Raw genomic sequence first — 21,888 nt, 5'->3', positions numbered from 1 at the left:
TTCTTCCATTGCTCTGATTCCATCACCCCCAATTTTGAGTACTTTTACTGGCTCTACCTCTCTCATTTGACATCAAGTTCAAACTATCTGTTCTCATCTTCAAGACTCTAAATAGTTCTGTTCATTCCCGCATCTCAGCTCTCAGCGCCTGCCACTCACCTACTCATACCATGTGCCATTTCCACTTATTTCAGGCAACCTCTGTATTCTCCTCCAATAAATGCCTCTCTGCTTTTTCTCACACTTCCCTGTTGCCTTGAATAACATCACTGTTCTTGTATGCAAGGCAGCTTCCTTTTCCATCTTAAAATCCATCCTCAAATTGACTTCTTCTGACTTTCTAATGCTGCCTTTTACCCCTAAACCAAATTAATGCAAATGCTATTTTCAAATAGATACAAATATTTAAAATTACAAACAAACAAACCTAGAACCATCTCAATGCAAAAAAGACCGTTACTCACCTTTGTAACTGTTGTTCTTCGAGATGTGTTGCTCATATCCATTCCAGTTAGGTGTGCGCGCACCGCATGCACGTTCGTCGGAAGATTTTTACCCTAGCAACACTCAGTGGGTCGGATGGGCGCCCCCTGGAGTGGCGCCACTATGGCGCTGGATATATACCCCTGCTGACCCAACCGTTCCTCAGTTCCTTCTTGCCCGGCTACTCCGACAGTGGGGAAGGAGGGCAGGTTTGGAATGGATATGAGCAACACATCTCAAAGAACAACAGTTACAAAGGTGAGTAACTGTCTTTTCTTCTTCGAGTGATTGCTCATATCCATTCCAGTTAGGTGATTTCCAAGTCTTACCTAGGTGGTGGGGTCAGAGTGAGATGTGGCAGAATGCAAGACTGCTGAGCCAAAGGCTGCATCATCTCTAGACTGTTGAACCAGAGCATAATGCGAAGCAAAGGTGTGGACCGAGACGCAGGTAGCTGCGGCGACAAATGTTACTGGATTTGGAACATGGGCCAGGAAGGCCAGCCGGATGAAGCCTGAGCCTGGTAGAACGTGCGGTGAGAATGGCTCGAAGGGAACATGAGCCAAGTCATAGCAAGTGCGGAATGCAAATGCCATCAACCCAGAGGAGATCCTCTGGGAGGAGACAGGTAGGACTTCATTTTGGTCCAGCCAACTGCAACGAAGAGTTGGGGCGATTTACGAAGGCTTTGTCGTTCGATAAAAAAAATGCGTTAGCGCCTACGGGGATCTAGGGAGTGCAATGTTGTTCCTGTCGGTGAATGAGTGTGGCTTTGGGAAGAAGACCAGAAGGAAGAATGTCTGAACTGGCATGGAAGGCCGATACCACTTTTAGGGAGAAAGCTGGGGTGTGGTCGCAACTGCACCTTGTCCTTGTGAAACACAGTATACGGTGGGTTCCACCGTGAGCGCCGAAGCTCGGAGACTTGTCTGGCCGATGTAATGACTACGAGGAAAACTGTCTTCCCGACAGGTATAAGAGCGAGCAAGTTGCCAACAGCTCAAATGGTGGAGACATAAGTCTGGTTAAGACTAGGTGAGGTCCCAGGTAGGGGCAGGCGGCGTACTTTGGGGGTTAAGGCGCTCCAAGCCCTTGAGGGAAGCCTGGAAACCAATAGGGGGTGTGAAAAACACGGAGTGCCACTCTCTCCTGGTGAAGGTAGAATGGCCGCCAAGTGGCACCCTCAATGATGATCCCGCTAGGCCCTGCTGTTTGAAAGACCAGAGGTGTCCAGGAGGTGGGATTGAGACCTCGGTGGGAGTAACATTTTGAGTTTCTCACCACAGAAGAAACGCTTCCAACTTGCCAGATATGTAGACCAGTGGAAAAGTTTTCTGCTAACCTCAGGAGTAACTTGTTGCAGCTGGGCAGAGCAACGTAAACTCTGACTGGGTTAACCAACTAGCAGGCAGCCATGTCGTGAGGTGAAGGGACTGCAAGTCTGGATGGTGAAGTCTGCGTGGTCCTGAGTTATGAAGGTCTGGACGGAAGAGAGGCAGGGTGATTTGGTTGGCTATCAAACAGGTTCAAGCAACATGGTGTACGCAGTGTTGCCTGGGCCATGCAGGGGCGATCATCGGTCAGGGCGAGCTCTGTTCTGCGGAGCTTTAGTGTTCTGAACTCCTGGGAGAAAGGACGCTACCAGGTCTATCGAGTGGGCTATGCAAAAGTCCCATAGTTGGATCGCCTTCCAACAAAGGGGGAGGATCGTGTCCCTCCCTGCTTGTTTATGTAATACATGGCCGTTGTGTTGTCTGTAAACACTGAGACACAACGGCCCTGCAGATGTTGCTGGAATGCCTGGCATGCCAGGCGGACTGCTCTTAGTTCTTGGACATTTATGTGTAACGCCAGCTCCTGAGACGACCAAAGGCCTTGAGTGCGAAGATGTCCGAGGGGAGCACCCCAGCCAAGAGATGACACGTCCATCGTCAGGGACATGGAGGGCTGTGGCGGATGGAACGGCAGTCCTGCACTCACCAGGGAGGGCGTCAGCCACCAGTCGAGGGAACCTAGGATGCTCAGGGGAATGGTGACTACCATGTCTATGGCGTCCCTGCCTGGGCGGTAAACCAAGGGGAGCCAAGTTTGAAGGGGATGCAGACGTAGTCTGGCGTGCTTGGTCACGAACGTGCAGGCAGCCATGTGACCGAGGAGGCCAAGACATGCGCGAGCCGAAGTTGTCGGGAAGTTTTGAAGGGTTTGTATAATTGATACTATTGCCTGAGATCGGGGTCATGGTAAACTGGCCCTTGTGAGATTGGAGTCCAGGATGGCCCCAATGAACTCTATTCTTTGTGTGGGCACTAGAGTAGATTTCTCTAGGTTGAGCATCAGGCCTAGTAGCATGAAGAGGTCCTTGACGACGCCCACATGACTGGTGACTTGGGCCTTGGAGGTCCCCCGAATGAGCCAATCGTCGCGGTACAGGAAAACGTGTATTCGACGACGACGGAGGGAGGCAGCAACTACAGCCATGCACTTTGTGAATACCCAAGGGGCCGTAGAGAGGCCAAATGGAAGGACCGTAAACTGAAAATGCTGATGGCTGACCACAAACCAGAGGTACCGTCTGTGCGGAGGGTAAATGGCAATGTGGAAATATGCGTCCTTCATGTCGAGGGCAGCATACCAGTCTCCAGGATCCAAGGATGGGATGATGGTCCCCAGGGATACCATGCAGAACTTCAACTTTTTCATGAACTTGTTCAGTCCTTGCAGGTCTAGGATAGGCCTGAGACCTCCTTTCGCCTTGGGGATTAGGAAATACCAGGAATAGAACCCCTTGCCCCTTAAGTCCTTTGGTACCTCCTCTATAGCTCCCATGGCAAGGAGAATCCGTACCTCTTGCAAGAGGAATTGCTCGTGAGAGGGGTCCCTGAAGAGGGACGAGGAGGGGAGTTGGGAGGGAGGGAGTGAAATAAACTGGAACTGGTATCAGAATTCTACCGTGCGTAGGACCCAATGATCCAAGGTTAATTGGGTCCATGCAGGGAGGAAAGGGGAAAGGCGGTTGTAAAACTGAAAAGGATCCTGGGAGACAACTAGTACGTCGCTCTCGGGAGCACCTTCAAAAGTTTGGTTTGGGTCCCGTCGTTGGCTTGGAAGGACCGTTATTCTGACCCCCTTGAGGTCCAGACTGTCAACTGCGGTTGCCTCGACCTCGCCTCCTGCCAAAGTCCTGTCTTGGTCTAGGCGGGGGGTAAGGGCGTTGAGGTTGAGTGCGGAAGGATCTTCGTTGAGTCTGTGGTGTATGCATCCCAAGCGAACGCATAATCACCCGATTATCTTTCAGACTCTGTAGCCTAGGGTCCGTCTTGTTGGAGAATAGACCCTGGCCATCGAATGGCAAGTCTTGGATAGTGTGCTGAAGTTCAGGTGGCCAGCCTGACACCTGAAGCCATGATATATGCCTCATGGCGATTCCAGAGGCCACAGTTCTGGCTGCTGAATCGGCAGCGTCCAGCGAGGCCTGGAGAGAAGTTCTCGCCACCTTCTTTCCTTCCTCCAATAGTGCCGTAAATTCTTGGTGGGAGTCTTGCGGGACCAGCTCTGTGAATTTCCCTACTGCCTCCCAGGTGTTGTAATTATATCTGCTAAGTAGGGCTTGCTGGTTCGCCACCCTGACCTGGAGGTCCCTTGCGGAGTAGATTTTACGGCCCAACAAATCCATGCGCCTAGCCTCCTTAGATTTTGGCGCAGGGACTTGCTGGCCATGGCGCTCCCGTTCATTTACAGACTGTACAACCAGTGAGCAGGGAGGAGGGTGCACATATAAGTACTCGTACCCCTTAGAGGGCACCATGTACTTCCGTTCAACAACTCTGGCCGTGGGCGGAATAGATGCCGGGGATTGCCAGATGGTATCTGCCTTAGCTTGAATCGATTGAATGAACGGTAAGGCCACTCGAATTGGTGCATCCGCCGACAATATATCTACCACTGGGTCCTCAACCTCTGGAACCTCCTCCACCTGCAGGTTTATATTCAGGGCGACGCGCCTCAGGAGGTCCTGGTGTGCCCTGAGGTCAATTGGAGGCGGGCCCGATGAGGATGTCCCCGCTACCACTTCATCCGGGGAAGAGGAAGACGAAAGGCCCAGGATGAGTGGGTCCTGTATGGTCTCCTGATCATGGGGGACGTCAGGGACTGGTGGGACCTGAGGGTCCTGTGCATGGATGGAAGCTTCCTCCGTACCCGCAGGAGGGAGGCGGCTGACAGTGGCCTCTGGCACCCTGTGTTCCGATGGAACGGAGCATGATGTCACTGCGGGTCCACCTTGGGCTTGGTGATATGCCCAAGGTGTCCAGAAGGACCACTGATGAGGTCCCTGGTCAGGGCCGTAGGTCTTTCAGAAGACTCGGCTGTATGTATCCGAATCACAGTCCTGTGCGTAGGAAGCACTGTCCGCGTGTGATGACACAGATGTATGGCGAGATGGCCATGGAGAAGCTGAAACCACTTGGGAAGGGTCTCTGTGTCTGCTTGATCTGTCTCCACGCGGCACCAGAGAACGGTACCGGGCGCCGTACCAGTACTGAGAATGAGACCGGGACCTGCGACCAGAGCAGTGCCAGGAGGTTGACTGGGACCTCAAAGTTCGACGTCGAGAGCGGCTGCGAGAGGTGCGGTGCCGTGAATGGTGCCAGGAGCTGGATTGGTTTCGAGAGTATCAGGTCGGCGAGCAGGATCTCGAACGGTGCCGCAAGTACAACCGGTACCGAAATGGAGAGCAGTACTGGGACTGCGAGCGGCGTCAGGACCGGGATCGGTGATGGGACCGAGAACACCAGTGGGACCTCGATCGTGACGGGTGCCTTTCGGCGGTGCCAACCGAGGATGGTCTCAGCAGGGCAGGCTTGCCTATTGATTGGATAACCTGCACCGGTGGTGCAGGGGGTTGAGGCAGTGCAGGCTCTGTCAGGACAGTCAGCTCCCTTGCCGTAGAGAATGTCTCTGGCATGGAGGGAACAATAAGCTCAACCACGGCGTGTGCCGGGGAGCTGTCAGGCACCGGACTTGACGGCTCTTGCAAGGCTGGAATCAACAGCGCTGAAGTTGTTGGTGCCGTGGCAGTTGTCGGTGCCGGACGGTCCGACTTAGGTGGGTGCTCTGACTGCGACGTAGGCACGGGAGTCGCAGGAGTCTTGTGCTTCTTGACCCGGGGGTAGAGAGAGCGGTGCCAGGCAGGCTTCTGGGCCGGCGATGGTTGGTGCCAAGGGGCCTTCGCGGTGCCAGTGCGCTCCGGTGCTGAAGATGCACTTCTCCCCGGTGCGGACTGTCCGGCGCTCTGTGCCGAGGGCAGAGGAGTAAGAGCTGCCTCCATCAGGAGCTGTTTGAGATGAAAGCCCCGCTCCTTTTTCATCCGCGGCTTGAAGGCCTTGCAGATGTGGCACTTGTCTGTGAGGTGGGATTCCCCCAGGCACTTAAGGCAGGAGTCGTGAGGATCTCCTGTCAGCATCAGCTTGTGACAAACCGAGCACGGTTTGAAACCCAGTGAACCGGGCATGGGCCCCGGAACTGGGTGAGGGAAAAGGGCTAATCCCCAACCCCTCTTAACTATATACAATAACTACATTGAAGAAACTAATAAAACTAACTAGAAATATAGAAAATTGAACTATATACACAATAACGATGAAAGATCTATGAGAAGCTAGAGAGGTGGAGATCAGCTAAGCCACGCTCCACTGTTCCAATGACTGACACGGGTGGCAAGAAGGAACTGAGGGGTGGTTGGGTCAGCAGGGGTATATATCCGGTGCCAGGGCGGCGCCACTCCAGGGGGCGCCCATCCGACCCACTGAGTGTTGCTAGGGTAAAAATCTTCCGACGAACGTGCATGCGGTGCACGCACACCTAACTGGAATGGATATGAGCAATCACTCAAAGAAGAACCAAGGAACCTGTGATTACCTTAATTTGTGTAAACCTTGGCCTTCATTTACCTGCTCATCTTGCTTCTTGTTTTTTCTGTGTCTTGTACAATTTGAATTTGGAAGCTTTTCAAGGCAGAGATTATGTTTTATCTGTGAAATGCCATGCACTGTATAAAAACTAAATGATATTAATGGAGACCCTGGGACCCTGCACTTTGGTTGGAGAGAGAAAAAAACCCACCTGAGTTTGTCTCTGATGGGAACAGATACTGAGAAAGAGAAAAACCAAAATAATTCCAAGAACTTCTTTATAAGCACTTGGGTCTTTTCCATGGATGTGTCTGACAGAGTGGGGGCGGGGGTGAAGGGCAGTGGAATAAGCCTCTTGCATTTTAAAATTCATGGCCCGATTAAAACTATATCTACACAATGGTGTGCTATTATATTATAATCTGGAAACCCACCTGTATATATGTAGTTCCACATATATACAGTCTAATCTCATAAAACGTTCAGGGATCCAGAGAGGCTGGGCCAAACATACATTCCTTAATAGGCATCCTTTTAGGAATGAGCAATGATGGATACACTCTTAATTCAAAGTGTATCTGAATTTATTAAACTACTTATAGACTCATTTGGGTTGAAAAGGACCTCACAAGTGACTTTGAACACTAAGATACCACAGTGATAGGCCTGGTCACAGATTAGATAGTCATCTAGGCTGAATCACAACAGGATTGTTATTTTCCCTAACCAAAATCTAGTACTCTAAATTAGTGTTTTGTCTTAGCCTTGAACATTTCAGCTGAGGGTGATTCTGCCACCTCCCTGGCAGCTTGTTCCATTGCTGGACTGTTCTTAGAGTTACAGTGTATTTCCTTCTGTAGGTCAAGTTTTATGACTTCTTATTCTGTTCTAATTGACAAAGTATGATAATTGACACCTATCCTCTTTCTAGAATTCCTTTGAGTACAGTGAAGCTTGTGCAACACATCCGTACTTATTAGGTAATTTCCTGTCTTAAATGTAAGCCCCAAAGTATCTTCCAATATACTGACTACAGTTGAATTTTGTCATTAGTAGAAGGCCACCTGAATTAAACACCACTTTTAACTTGTTTTACCTTCCAGTGGGTGCTTAAGATGTGTTTCACTGTATTAACAGTCAGTCAGCATGTCTTCCATATACATGATGTCCAGATAGCCACGACTACTTCTGTTCAGTTTATCATCTATTATAACCACAGTCCAACCAGTTATCCCTATTCAAGATTTGTGTATTTCACTGACTTCACATTTGTTTTTAATTAATCTTATTTTATTGATTTCTGATCATTTTTACATTTTATGATCAACGATGTGCTTTATTTTAATCCTAGTCTTTCAAATACTTTTGATCCCTTCACAGATATGCATTATCAATAAATCTGATTAGTGAACTCCCCTCTACAGGCTACACGTCACGAATGAAAATATAAATAGGACTGGACCCAGAACGGATCTCTGTAGGATCCTACTTGACAATGAACCATTAATGAGGACTCTACATTTGATTTTAGCTTATTTTGTATTTCTTTTAGAGTAGTTACATCTAATCTATATTTCTGTAGTTTTCCTTTTTTTCTTACTAACATCAAGGTCTACCCAGCTGCTACATTCCCTTTACCCACTGAGCTTGCTACCCATCAGAGATGAAGGTGGTCTTATGTGAACTATTTCACAGCTTGTTTTCCTCAAGGTAAACTACAAGATTTTCTGGTGTCAGCAAAATAGGAATGTGATGCTTAGGTACCAGTCAGTATGAAAGAAAGTCAATCTAGGACATCAAGAGTTAACCTCCCATCATGTTCCAGCCCCAGGCCATTGCTATTATGGTTTGTTTGTTAGGTTCTTCAGGGCTGGGAAGGAGAGGAACTTGTGACCAGCCTTTGGTTTTACCAGTGTAAGAGGGAGGAAGTTTGCACTTTAGCTGAAATTTCCCCACACATAGTCCCAGGTGAGCGGTGAGCATGCTCCTGTCAAAAGCAGAACCTGTGGCACAGGGCATAGAATGAAGGAGAACAATCCAAACGACCACAATTCATTTTTCCAAAATAAGAACTAATTGCAAGATGAGGAGGCATTTTGCAGAGCTAGAGAGAATGTCAGCTCTACACAGGCTGCAAGGCCTCAACCCCCACACCCTGCTCCATGCCTCCTTGTTTTCCTACCAGCACCAGGCACAATGACAGGACACATATTTTCAGTGCAGCCACATAAAAGTAAAATAGCAGGACAGAGAGAGGGAGGAATGATGTATGGGAAGAAGGGCTGGTGCAGAGTCTGCTCAGGAAAATGTTAGGATCTGAATCTTCAGATTCTTTACACAAAGGGACAGGTACACCCCCCTCGCTGAGTTTCAGAGCCCGGGCTCCAGCCTCAGCATAAACATCTACACTGCTATTTTTAGCTCTGTAGCATGAGTGAGTTGACCTGGGCTCTGAAACTTGCTGCCATAAGTCTTTTTTTGCAATGTAGACATACCCAAAAAGGGACACTTTTCCACTCCCCACTGTTGCTTTCCCTTTCCACAGTCCAGTAAGTTCAGAGGCCTCAAGGAAACATATGAAGGGTCTTAACCACTTTCAATGAATCATTTAACTCCATATTAGAAGCAATTATTAAGCCGTGTCCATGGGGTTCTCTTCAGCCTTTTGAACGAACTTAAGACTGTATCTTTGAGAATGCATTGCTCCCAGAAAGGGGAATCATGGACAGTGAGATATGTTGCTGCATCACTCCATCACAGGGCTATGTTAATGCAGGTTTTTGTAACTGTATTACCATCATAGGCAGCATCACTAACTCAGGTCTGTGTCACTGCATTAAACCAGAGAGCTGTAACATCATTGTGCTTCAACTCTGCTTGTATGAAGCATTCTATTCTTTCATTGTCAATAAAAAACTCTGCACCAGTATGCTTGTTTACTGGTGGGGCCTGCGCTGTTGGTTATGTAGTAAGCACCTGCCTATGGCAGATCTGGCTGGTGACAGACTTCCTGTTTCAGCACTATAACTCCTTGAAATGAGATTTATGCAAACTGGGCTTGAGGCTGATGTGATGTCACACTGAGCTGATACAGCTCAGGGACTATCTCCCTTCTACAGACATTTGATAAAATCAGGAACTTCAGATAAGTCTAGGGAAGGTTCTCACCTCAGAACCTATTACAGAAAAGTATGAAAGCTAATTAGGGCCCTTCTCCTATCCTGAGATCCATTACAACAAGGGGACTTCAAGGAGTCCAAAGATCTCACTTTTGTTGTGTTGTGGTTTTTGTTTTTTTTTTAATGCAACTTTTAAAGTCATTTATTCTGGATGTTTGAAAATTGAAATTAGAAAATTCACTAAGAAGTTGGCTGAATGTTGCAAGCTTGCAAAATGGAAGGATTTCCCCTCATTTCCCCTGTGAGTATATGGGGTTAATTCCAAATATGGCTCATTGGGTTCAGCAACAAAAGACAAAGCAAATTAAGATTTACTCTTTGAGAATGCCTCTCTTTTTGTCTGTGTCTGTAATGCCTGAAAGTTGGGCTCAGATCAATGTATAAAGCTAGTGACAAATTTTCTAATGAATGGGAAGTTAATGTTTGCTCTCTGAACTTGTATAGTTTCTGAGTATTTTTATATTTTATGGATGTAACGCATCAGTTCTCCAAAGTTGGCTTTGTGGTATAAAAGCTGGGTTTTGTGTGAAGTGGTAATTATTTATAATCTGTATAGTTAAACATAATTTTATATATTTAAAATATCTGCCAGTCTGTGAGATAAAAGCGACCAAATGCTGGTTTTATATTTTGGAAACTCCACGGCTGCTTGCTATTTGCAAGAGACAAGATTCTAGTCTCTTCATTCAGTTTCTATAGATTTTTATCTTAAATATGAGTGAAATTTGTGTCTTTGAAATAATCCTAAATCTCCCCGACTTACTCCACCCATCTGTGTATATTGGAATTGAAAACTTTCCTTGTTTGGACTATAAAAAGTCGGCTAGAAAGTTCAAGATAAAACCTTAACTAAATCTCTACATTTTTTCCAGAGACACAAACTTTCCTTTTTATAAGTGATCATTGGACTTTTCTGTCCCTTTTGCCTTTGAAGCTTTGTTACACTGTTAACTCTTATTTTAAAGAAATTAACTTGCGGGTTATTGTTTATTAAGAAAGTTGTTTCACCAGCCTGCTGTTCAGAAACATAAGCTTTGTAATGGGGAGTTTCTGAATTAGAATGGGTGGGTGATGGCCCTGGGCACACTTGCTAACTCTATATAAATTCCACAGAAGTCAAATGAGGGGATTTTATTTGGCATATGCTTTACTTACAGGCCATGTGTACTCAGTTAGGAGACGGTACAACCCCAGGGACACTTTGGCAAAATTTGTACCATGTTTTCTCTTTGCCATCTCCCGTCGCCCTACCCATCCTCCAAAAAGATACCCCTTTTAATTGCTTTCAGTTGTTGGCATCCATGATGATAGCAAAATGCGTGTTACTACAGCAGGATCTCTCTTCACACACTATTGCAACATTTCTCAGACTAGGGACCATGGGATCCGTATCTTATTAACTAAGTAACTAAGCCATAGTTTATTAAGAAAGTTGTTTCACCAGCCTGCTGTTCAGAAACACCAGATTTGTAATGGGGAGTCTCTGAAGTGGAATGGGTGGGTGATGACCCTAGGTACACATGTTAACTCTATGTAAGTTTTAGAGAAGTTAAATGAGGGGATTTTATTTGGCACATGCTTTTCTTACAGGCCATGTGTACTCAGTTAGGAGACAGTACAGCCCCAGGGACACTTTGGCAAAATTTGTACCATGTTTTCTCTTTGTCATCTCCCATTGCCCTACCCATCCTCCAAAAAGATACTCCTTTTAATTGCTTTCAGTTATCGGCATCAATGTTGCTAGCAAAATATGCATGACTGTAGCAGGATCTCTCCCTTCACACACTATTGCAACATTTCTCAGACTGGAAACCATGGAATCCAAAAGTTGCCCCATGGGTGGAAGGAGCATGCAAAATTATTAGTGTCCCATGTTGCCTACATCAGTCCAACCAGTCTGTCTGTGAATCTGTCAGGATCATAATTTGAAAAGGACTTGAGTGAACTGAATGAATATTGAAATTTCCACTCTTCTCCATAAATGACCCTCTGGGCTTGTTTTGAGATCATACCATACTTCTGAATTCTTTGACAAGCATTACTACAAAAACTGACCCAATCTTCCCCTGGAGTCTTGAGGGAAAAAAGAAAGAAGGGGTTTCCTAACGGCTCTAAGGGTCGCATTCATCTATAACACTCTTTCTGAGGAGTCTCTCTTCCACTCTCAAATTCCAGGGTGTGGAGTGAGTGAAAATCCAACACCATCTGCCCATGATTATAACCTTTGTTAATCCATTCAGACTGGAGTCTAGCTACACTCTGTTCAGAGGAGAGACTATTTGTAGTGGAAATAGAATCACATCTTATTGAATCACCTGACAGAACAAATTTTTTTTCTGATTTACGTGATAAAAATGTTCAAAAATAGATTACTTTGTATTTTCCACAATTTTTAAATTTTGTTTTGAATTTAGGTGCTTTGCGTACCAGCAATATGAGCGCACACAGTTTCAATGTAAGTGGCTGGCCCACTGGGACTCTTTAGGGGACAGACATTAGCTGTTTATAGAGACAGGGTTTCTGTGAAGTGACACTTCCCTCTTCTGTCCCTCCCCTTTCTGTTTAGGGTGTGTCTGTAACTGCCTTCCTCCTGATTCTGCTAGAGAACCATTAGGCTTTGTTTGGAAAGTGATGGTTGAATATGGTTTAAAAGTCACAGTTTCTTTCTTTGAAGGTTAAACAATTAATGTGGAAGACGCAGTGGGAAGAATTCTATAAACTCGGACAAATGTCCTCTCTAGTGCACTTCTGGGTCTAAACACTTCAACACCAAGGCAGAAAGGTCTACAATGTAAACCTCTATCTTGTGCTGCCCTGAGATGCCTGAGAATCTCTAAGGAGTTGCCTGTAGAACCAAAAACTTTGGGGTGAAATGTTGTGTGTGAGAGAGGGGAAAGAAATTCTCCATATACAGCACGTCCAGCATACCTGCTTTTCCTGTGTGGGCCATTGAGTCTGTGGAGTGAAGAGGTTAATATGATTTTCCCATCCTTTCTAAAAAAAGAGTTTTGTAAATTTTTCCAAGGAAATAAGGTTGTGTTTGTCCATAAAACCAATTTCAGCTGCACATCACGGGGAGTTGTGTTGGGTATTTCTGAATCACACACCAGGGAGAAAAAAAAACAAAACAAAAACCCAAACAGAATTCAGAAAATTTACATTCTGACTGAACCATATGACAAAATCTTAGAGAATAATATTCAGACTATTATTTGGAATTCAGTTGGACCACTTGCAACTCTTCTCAACCTCTGACATTTACACTGTCCAAATAGTTTTGTAGCTCTTTTCTTGCTGCAGTAATTTTATCTAGGTTTGCCAAACCAAGAGGTAGGGTGGGGTAATTCTCCCTTTAATGTCAATGACATATTTGATTTGTGTATTTGCTGAACACTTGCTTGAGGTCTTGGATAACATACTGTCGCTCAGGGCATGTAGGAAAGAAGACCAGCTTCAAAGCACAATCAGTTCCTAGCAAAACTTCCTGTCACCCTTCCTCAAAGGGCATGGAATCATCATAATACACATCAATTAAAATCTCTAAAAAGTAAAATATGCTGCTCTTTTGTTTCCTGTCTGAAAAAAGGTTTCAGATCAATGTGTATCACAGAAGTAATAATGGCTTAAATTACCTGGTAAAATGTGTGCCTGGTTGGGGGGCTCCAGAAGAGGGTAGGCTAGCCCAAAGTGTGTGGTGGTGGGGAGGCCAAGAGACCACAGGAGCACATGCTGGTGTCAATGGGAGAAGGAGGCTCAGGGAAAGCTTTTCTCTTTTCCCGAAGATAGACAAAAATATAAGTTTAATGAAACCTAAAGCAGAAACTAAACAGTGATTTAAGGAGGGACTTTCAGGTGAATTCTGTGAAGGACAGATAAAGCATTCAGTCTTACTATGACAGAGTTCATCAAGGAAAAGGAGAGAGAAAACAGAAATTGTCATCAATTTATTATCGATCTTCACATATCAGTCATCCCACCCATACAGCTGAGAGAATCTGCTTAGATACACTGGTGATAGTAAGTTCCATTTTAAGGTCCTTTTGAGGAGCAGACTGGCATGTGATGCAAGAATTAATACAATATTTTTTTCTTTGTCCAAGGGAGCAGTGATCAGGAAGGCCAATAAACCACAAGGCAGAGAACCTTAGGCCAAAGTTTTCAAGATAGGGTGTCTAAAATCTAGGCATCTAAATTCATAAATAAATAAACCTTAATAAAATAAGCCTGGTTTTTGCTGAGCACCCACAGCTCCCACTGAAGACAGTTAGATTTGTGAGTGATAATGAAGTTTGAGAGAGTACTGGCTGGTAAAAATTATATTGAAATGGGAGAATATGGAAAATTTGCTATTTGATTATTTTCTTTCTGGAACTGACCTCTTCTCCCATCAGACATTTGCCCTGTGCCGTTCCTGTAAATAGTGATGGCAGCACAGACCTCATGTGACTTTGGAGTTGTCTTGTGTGGGAGGACTTTGGGGGAGAGGTCAGTCCCAGAACAGAAATCATCAGGTAACGCATTTTCTCTGTGGCCTCACCTCACTCCCAAATTTTGGGAATCACAAGTAGTAAGGAAAAAATATTAGGGAAGGAGAAGCAAGGAGGAAAGAAGAAAATTCTCTCCCTTATCTAAAACTAGTAGTATTTATCTATTTTGGGATCACTGTTTGGCCTTCCTGCCAAGGGATGAGTCTTCAGAGATATGAATGTGAAGTTGGTTATGCTTTATAAAACTTTTTACGGATGACAGGTGGCAGTTTTACAGATTTCCTCTGTGGTGTCTGAGGCCCTTTCTGTACAGGATGCTGCTGTGGAATGTGTAGAGTGAAGCTTTCTGGAACTTGTTTATGTGTGGCTGAATATGTTTCAATGATACAGCACTTGATCCATCTAGCTATGGAGGATTGGGATGCTTTCAGACTCAGATATTTGGGGTGAAAGGAAACACACAGATATTTTCCTGAAATTACCTGTATTACACAGGCTAATATTTTAACTGCACTTTGCATAACTAGCATGTGCAATTCTTTTTCTTTTATGTGTTGAAGTTTCTGTCAAAAAAAGTAAGAATTACTTCTTATGAGTGGGGGGGAGAGTCAAGGTGGTTAAAAATGACTAAGACGAAGCACTAAGGCTCATGTCTTCTAAGAGGAGAGATTTCAGAAATTCTTACTGACATATATATGGAAACAAAATACAGTGAGTTAAGTTGGAGAGACAGTGAAAGCTAGAACATCAGTTCAGAACATTATCAAGCTGGTCAGCCTCTTGAACTTTAATACAGACCAGACTCCTGTTTTCTTCCCACTATGAAGAAAATTGAGTACGAGACACAGCACTTTTTCTCTTGAGGAATCGTTATCATTAGCTGTTGGAGGTGTGAGAAATCAGGATTACTTGATGTTTCTGATAACTTGTAGTTGGAGAGGACACGAAGAAAGGATGTGGAAGAGAAACCAGGAGGACCAAAGAGTATCCATGCTGTACTCTGTCTTGTACCCATCTATCTGAAATCTAAGAAGTGGTATATACTGCCCTGTAGGCCTATTTCTGGATGGAGGCAGGTTCTGTTGCAGTCATTCTGACCTGGAAGGAGGGGTTGGACTCACTGCGACCTGGGCTTCCCTTCAGTGTTTTGGGACTGGGTCTTAACCCTCAAATAAGAGGAGTCCTTTTTCTGGTACCTCTGTTTGTGGGTACAAGTGAATACAGCTTCTGTCCTGTATGAGAGCCTAATGTCCTTCTTGAACTTTTACTTGTCCTGGTTGTTAGCTACCACTTTATCAAGCTTTTCCTGCACAGTTGTACCTGAGAATTTTGAGGCACAGAAGATTTGCTTTGAATAAATTATCCACTGGGCAACAAGTTAGTTCTATGGATGCTCTAAGGCCATGGCAACAATCTGTTTGCCTCTTTAGTATTGTTTTTAATTCAGTTGTGGCTTTTTAGGTCATCTCATCAGAACATTCTAACAGATGGTGCTAACAAAGTACATGGTGCCAGTGAGGCTTTGAAGGACACTAAAAAAGCTTCAAAGTCCCTTCCAAGGTTCACTTCTATCTTTCTATCCTCTTTATCCTTTGGGAAGAAATCCCCCTCTATAGGAATTGCCACATCCTGTTCCAGAAGAGCTGCCATTGCTGCATTGATCTTGGAGAAAAAACGTCTTTGGGTTCTAGGACCCTGTAGCATTTCAGTGCTTTGCCATCTCACCCTTTCCCCTTTGTTGAGTTTCACACTCCGCCCTACTGCCATCTTTGAAGGAGTAATCAATGAGATAAGGCAAATTCTCTTTTAATTTTCAATGGGAAATACTTCTCCCATGCACTAGCCTGCTCATCTTCTTGTTCTGGCAGAATCTTAATGGCAACCATCACCTTACTCCTCATGTTTTCAAACAAATCTGGGGGGAGGGTAGGAGGGAGAACCTCTCCTGCTTTTCTAGCTTGGTTTTATCATACTCCAAAGCTAAGAGTACCCCTTTCTTCAGCAGAGGGATTAAATCTAATGGCAGGAGATGAGGATCTGGAATACTTTGACTTTTTCCTTTTTTTTGGCCTTTTAGAGTTTCTTTTGAGATGGTGGTCATCAGTCCTTTGAGCAGTCACTTCCTTTTGGGCTGATGTTCTCTTTTGTATCTTAATCATCTTGGGTGGGAGGGAGCTCCTAAGCCACAGTACACATCATCAGATACATAATTAGAGAGGAGGAAGCACAGAGAATCAGACCTAGGACTCCAGAACTTCTTTTTGGCAATAAGGAGAGTCAGAAAAGATACCAGACTCTTTCCCAAGTGACTCAATTACCTACTTAAAAACCTGGGCTGTGACCCTGAAACTTTTCCCTTGGATTGAATTGGGGAGTTTTAGAGAGATTTTTTAATATAATTCTGAAGAGTGTACAATCAGCGAAGATAGCCGGTTCCAGGAATACTTGGCTGTTTGGGGAGGGATGCATAGGCCCTACCAAGTCAAGTCTAGATGCTAAGTTTCTTTCCCTGGTCATAGCAAGGGGTGCATAGGCTGGGAGGAATTATGGCAGACATCCTCCTTTGTAGCTCCTCAGAAGGCCTCCTTGTGCTGTTTGGATTCCTCTGCCATGACGAGGAAGGGGAAAACAAACAAGGGAAGGAGCATGGCATGGGTTCCCATTTGGGAACCAAACCCCCTAAAATTTCAGTCACTTAAGGGAGAGAGGACAGACTAGGGGGAAGGATTTTGATCACTGTTGCTCCAAATTTTGATTTAGGATTGCAATAGAAAAGTGGGATCACTGAGCAGCCTCTCTGCATTGTTAAAAGCAGAGAATTTAGCAGAAGGGATGTGGACAAGTCTGAAAAACCTGTGGCATTTTCACAAAGAGAAGTGTAGCCCAAATATCTCAGGCTGGGGGACAAAAAAATAAAATAATTAAGCAAAACATCGCAGGATAAGAAAAAATTATAGAAATGTTTATATTTATCTCCAAACTGTAATTTCCTCTTGCAGCAAAGTCTGAGAAGCTATTCATTGTACTTGACATTGTAAGAATTTCCTGTTTCTCCAGAAAGTACTACAACGAAGTTATTTGGACAAAAGTTTAACAAAGTCCACTGAATAATACTGCACTGTTGCTTTTCTTGAGCTTGTAAATGGAAACTGCTTGTGATGTCAGCAGCAGGCTAGACTCCAGGGATCTATTAGATAGTGCTGGGAATGGGAACCGCCAAAGAGAGAAAGAGTAACTTTTTTTGAGTCTGAAACAATTGAGTTATGCATAACTAATATAAAACACCACCAAATTTATTTAAAAATACCTTACTACATTACATGATATACATGTAGTGTCCAGTGTTTGGGATTTTTCAGGGGACTAAAACACTTCAGGGAGAACAATACAAATGCTTACAGCACCAGTGAACTTTTCGGAACACTGGTCCTGGACAAGTGATCAGAAATGAAGTGTTTCAATCTTGTAGTCCCAGCATGACCACCCACCTATATCCACCCACTAGCAGTCACAAACCTCAGCACCATTCACATAGACCACCCACAAGCACCCACAGCCAGCATTTAAGGCAGAGGTCTGCCTGCACTGGTGATGGGGAGGAGGGAAGAGAGTGGGTATCTGCCAGTACTATGGAGGAGGCATGCATGCTGCCACCTGTGCTGGTAGCATAGCATCATGCCCCTGTGCTTGGTTTCCAAGAACACACCTTTCCTACAGCATTACATAAGTCCTTGAATTATTTTTCTTTCCAACTGCTAGCCAAAGGACTACGTAGGATAAATGGGATCTCCTTGTCTACTGCATAGATAGCAGCAAACTCATTTCCCACTGGCTCCCAGGAGGTGAACTTCCTTTTTTTCAGGCCGCTTTTTGGTTTCTATTTTTTCCTCATTCCCTGCTAGTAAAATAAGAACTTTTGAAGACCCTCCTCTCCCCATCCCCTCCTTGACAGATAGTGTCTTGGCATCCCCCTTCCCCTCCTATGCTTAACTGATCTAAATAATTGTGAAAGAGCTTTGTCCAGGCTCTCAGGCCTAACCATTCCTCCTCTCTCTGCAGCCCTCAGAAGACGTGGTATCCTATGAGTCAGACCTCTACCGTCAGCCCCATGACTATTACCAATATCTCAACAGTGATGGAGAGAGTCACGGTGGTAAGTATGAAAAAATCTCCCAGAAGCATGCTACATCTTAGGATCCTGGAGAAGAGATATTTAGGGCATTCAGGAAGGAAGCAAAGATGCCATCTATGGTATATGGAATAAATACATGTATTTTGGAATTAGTAACAATATTTATTCATCCAACACAATGACACTGTTGCAGCCTACCAACTATATCATCTGCTTCTATAAAATAACTTCAAAAGGTATTAAAATCATGCATAAATCTTCTATGAGTCTAGAATGTTGCAGCCAGACTACATTCTTGCCTCAGAAGGTGGGAATACATCACCTTTATCCTTCATTATCTCCACTGCCTTCCTATCTATCTCTCAACCCAAATCAAACTCATTCACCTAGTTTCAGAATGCTCCATGGACATGGATTTGTTCTACCCTATTTCTCTGACCTCACTTCCATCTCTACCTCTCCTCTGACTTCTTGACCACTGAGCTCTTGACCACCTTCAATCCCACATAACCTACTCTTCTATCTTGACCTTTCCTGGTTGCTGTCCCACCTACCTGAAACTTTCACCCTCCCCCAGACCCTGAGAATATGACTTTCTTTAAAACTGTTTATACCTGCCTTTTCTCATCACCTTACCACTGATTGTATGTAAACTGGTTTACTTTGAAACACATGTAAATCCGTTGTTTCAACTTATACATGTGATATCCAATTAATGTTGAAGTAGAGCTGTTGTGTACCTGGAGCTTGGAAGGCCTGTTGCTGTTTTGGCTAGGTTTTAATTTGATGGAGTCCTATATTTTAAAAATCGTATTACAATTAAATCTGGGCTTTGCTCTGGTGGATGTAAGATCTCATTAGTGTTTGAGCTGAGCCAAGTCTGGACTCTTTTGACATCACTAATGTGATAAATGCAGGAAACAGTTCAACCGGTATCACCTGAAAGTGTGACCATTTTCCTAGTTGCCGTGAACACTGAAGACATCTCTACTGATCCTTCATTACTATAATGAAACAAACCACAATAATTAATAAAAAAATATTTCCTTTTTGATAGTTAATTTTTGAAGTATTTTCAAATGTTCTGGGGGCACTGAGCTCAGTATTCACTCTGAAGTCAGACCACCCCTCACTGAGTGATCCATATCTCCTTCTGAAGCACAGCATCCCACCAGCACCATGCTGGGCCATCAGAGTCAGTACTGACTCAGAGAAAAGCATCCGCTACTGTACCACTCATAGCAGTTCCTCAGATTTCCCTGGAAGTTTCCCATCCATGTAGTAATCAGGGCCATCCCTGCTTAGTTTAAGAGACCTAACAAATTCACAACATAATGTACTATAGTTAATAAGAGAGATGGCACAGGGCAGCAAGTTTCTGAAGAGGCTTGTCTCACACCTGGGATGTTTAATTTAAAAAAAAACAAAAAAAAAAAAACAAAAAAAAAAAAAACACAACACCTATCTAAATCTGCTCTTGACATTACATTCACAGACCAGACATGAAATTTCTAATTGTACACTAAATAAGGGACAAAGTAAGGGAGTAATCCTATTTTGACCCAACTACCACTGTAGCTTTTGTGAAGGCATATTGGTCAAAAGAATCAAATTTGAATGCCTAAAGAAAGGCACTTACATCCAGAGATGCAAATTCAGGTGTTTTATTTTATACACCCAAATTTGAAAACATTGACTTTAACTGTTCTGTGACTCAGTTTCCACATCTGCAAAATGGGGATTATACTCATCTAACAGATTGGTTGTGACAGTTAAGAAGTTAATATTTTAAAAGTCCTAACACTCATCAGAATGCATTCACATGCATATGCGCACACACCACCCCCACCATGCATCCACTCCTTTCAGCCTTGGTCCCAATTCTGCATATCACTTAAGAACATCTTTAAGAATATCTCAAGTCCCACAGAAAATCAACAAGATTTAAGTACATACGTAAGTGCTTTGCTGAATCAGGGCCCTAAGGACACCCAGTTCATATGGACATTTGCCCCTTGCTAAACTTTTCTAAATGTTAGCAACAATGCAAAATCTCCAACACACACAGCTGGGTTTCAGTTCTACTAGAGGAGGTTAGGCGGGAAAAATACCTTACAATCCCAACACACATTTCACATAAATTATTGTTTATTTGTATTATGGTAGCACCGGCAATTTGCCACATATTGTCCAAACATGTAAGTCAGAGTCCCTCCCCTGAATTTCTCATTAGCTAAGACAACAAGCAAGAAATAAGAAGTAAAGGAGAGAAATAAACCATACAAGTCAACTCTTTTGCTGTTTCCTATAAATATCAGCCATCCCCAATTTGGCTAATTTCTTGTAGGAATTACAGTAACAATGAGTCTTCAGGAGCGATATGAAGGAGCACAGGAAAGAGATTTTCCAACCTATTTTAAGGGATGTGTTCTTTGTGTAAGGAGTGGTGTGGAGGAAAGTGCAAAGACGGTTGTGAGATAAATGGACAAACAAGGAGTCAGGGCTGGTGGTAGTACTGATGGAATAAAAGAGGTGTCAACATGATAAAATACAAGAACAGATTAGTAGCAAGGGGCAGAGTTGTGAAGGATTCATTAAGCTTAAGATGTATTCAAAAAATATATCACAAGGCTTTTTAAAAATTCTCAGGACAGCCCTGGTGTGATTATGATGAGCAGCAGACCTCTAAAGTTGGGATTATAGCAAAATAATTAATAATTATTTTTACTAATACTTTAGTAAGCCAGTAAGTATTAAGTATCAGAGGAGTAGCTGTGTTAGTCTGTATCCACAAAAACAACGAGGACTCCGGTGGCACCTTAAAGACTAACAGATTTATTTGGGCATACACTTTTGTGGGTAAAAAACCTCACTTCTATCTGGAAGTGGAGTTTTTACACACGAAAGCTTATGCCCAAATAAATCTGTTAGTCTTTAAGGTGCCACCAGACTCCTCGTTGTTTCAGTAAGTATTGTGTAGCACATTTTGTAAGACTGATGCAGTCTTAGGGTATGTCTACATTTCAAGCTGGGGGTGTGATGCCCAGCTCAAGGAGACATACACTAGTTCTCATTGAGCTAGCATGCTAAAAAGAGCATAACCATGGTGGCACAAACTGCAGGATGGGCTAGCTGCCCCAAGTATATGCCTAGGATCTTGGATGGGTATGTTTTAGGGATTGCTAGCCTGTCCTGTCACTCACACCACTGTGGCTACACTATTTTTAGTGTACTAGCTCAATGAGAGTTAGCATGGGTATGCCTCCTCAAGCTGGGAATCAGCCTCCCCAACTCGAAGTGCAGATATATCCTTTTTAATACAAGACTTCAGCGTAGGAGACTTCATTGTAGCTCTCTGTCTGTGATTAAATTGTTGCTGAGCAGAGGGGAGACCACCAAGTTTGTGTGAGAGAATTAAAGTGTTATCAGTGCTCATGATTTCATATTTTATTGCCATTTCATGTTATTCTGTGTTTTTCTTAAAACGCCAGATCCTGGAATAATTTGATTACATAAGAATTTCAGTTTCCATTTTAAAAAAAGTTTATAGCCCTGATAGTTGCAGAGAAAAGCAAATGAGTCCTAAAAGCTCAAGAGTCAGTAGACAATTAATATATATATTAAGCCATAATAATATATATATAGGTCAAAGTGTCCCAGTGGTGGTAGGAGCACTTGGGGCTGTGACTCCTAAGCTG

General features: G+C 43.9%; 2 protein-coding genes across 2 annotated transcripts in view; one reads left to right on the top strand and one right to left on the bottom strand.

Moving 5' to 3' along the window:
• The window catches only part of FAM180B (family with sequence similarity 180 member B), a 404,198-nt gene that overhangs the window by 315,723 nt on the left and 66,587 nt on the right, over positions 1–21,888 (bottom strand). The window lies entirely within an intron of this gene.
• The window catches only part of SPI1 (Spi-1 proto-oncogene), a 28,964-nt gene continuing 16,557 nt past the window's right edge, over positions 9,482–21,888 (top strand). Inside the window, exons 1-2 of the mRNA XM_075065344.1 lie at positions 9,482–9,812; positions 18,118–18,211. Coding sequence (XP_074921445.1) covers positions 9,768–9,812; positions 18,118–18,211 — 139 coding nt within the window. The 5' untranslated portion in view covers positions 9,482–9,767. The remainder of the gene's footprint in view (positions 9,813–18,117; positions 18,212–21,888) is intronic.

The sequence above is a fragment of the Chelonoidis abingdonii genome, chromosome 4 (genome assembly GCF_003597395.2).
Source record: "Chelonoidis abingdonii isolate Lonesome George chromosome 4, CheloAbing_2.0, whole genome shotgun sequence".
Taxonomy (NCBI): domain Eukaryota; kingdom Metazoa; phylum Chordata; order Testudines; family Testudinidae; genus Chelonoidis; species Chelonoidis abingdonii.
The sequence above is the reverse complement of the archived record's forward strand: the minus strand, read 5'-3'. Positions and strand labels throughout refer to the sequence as shown.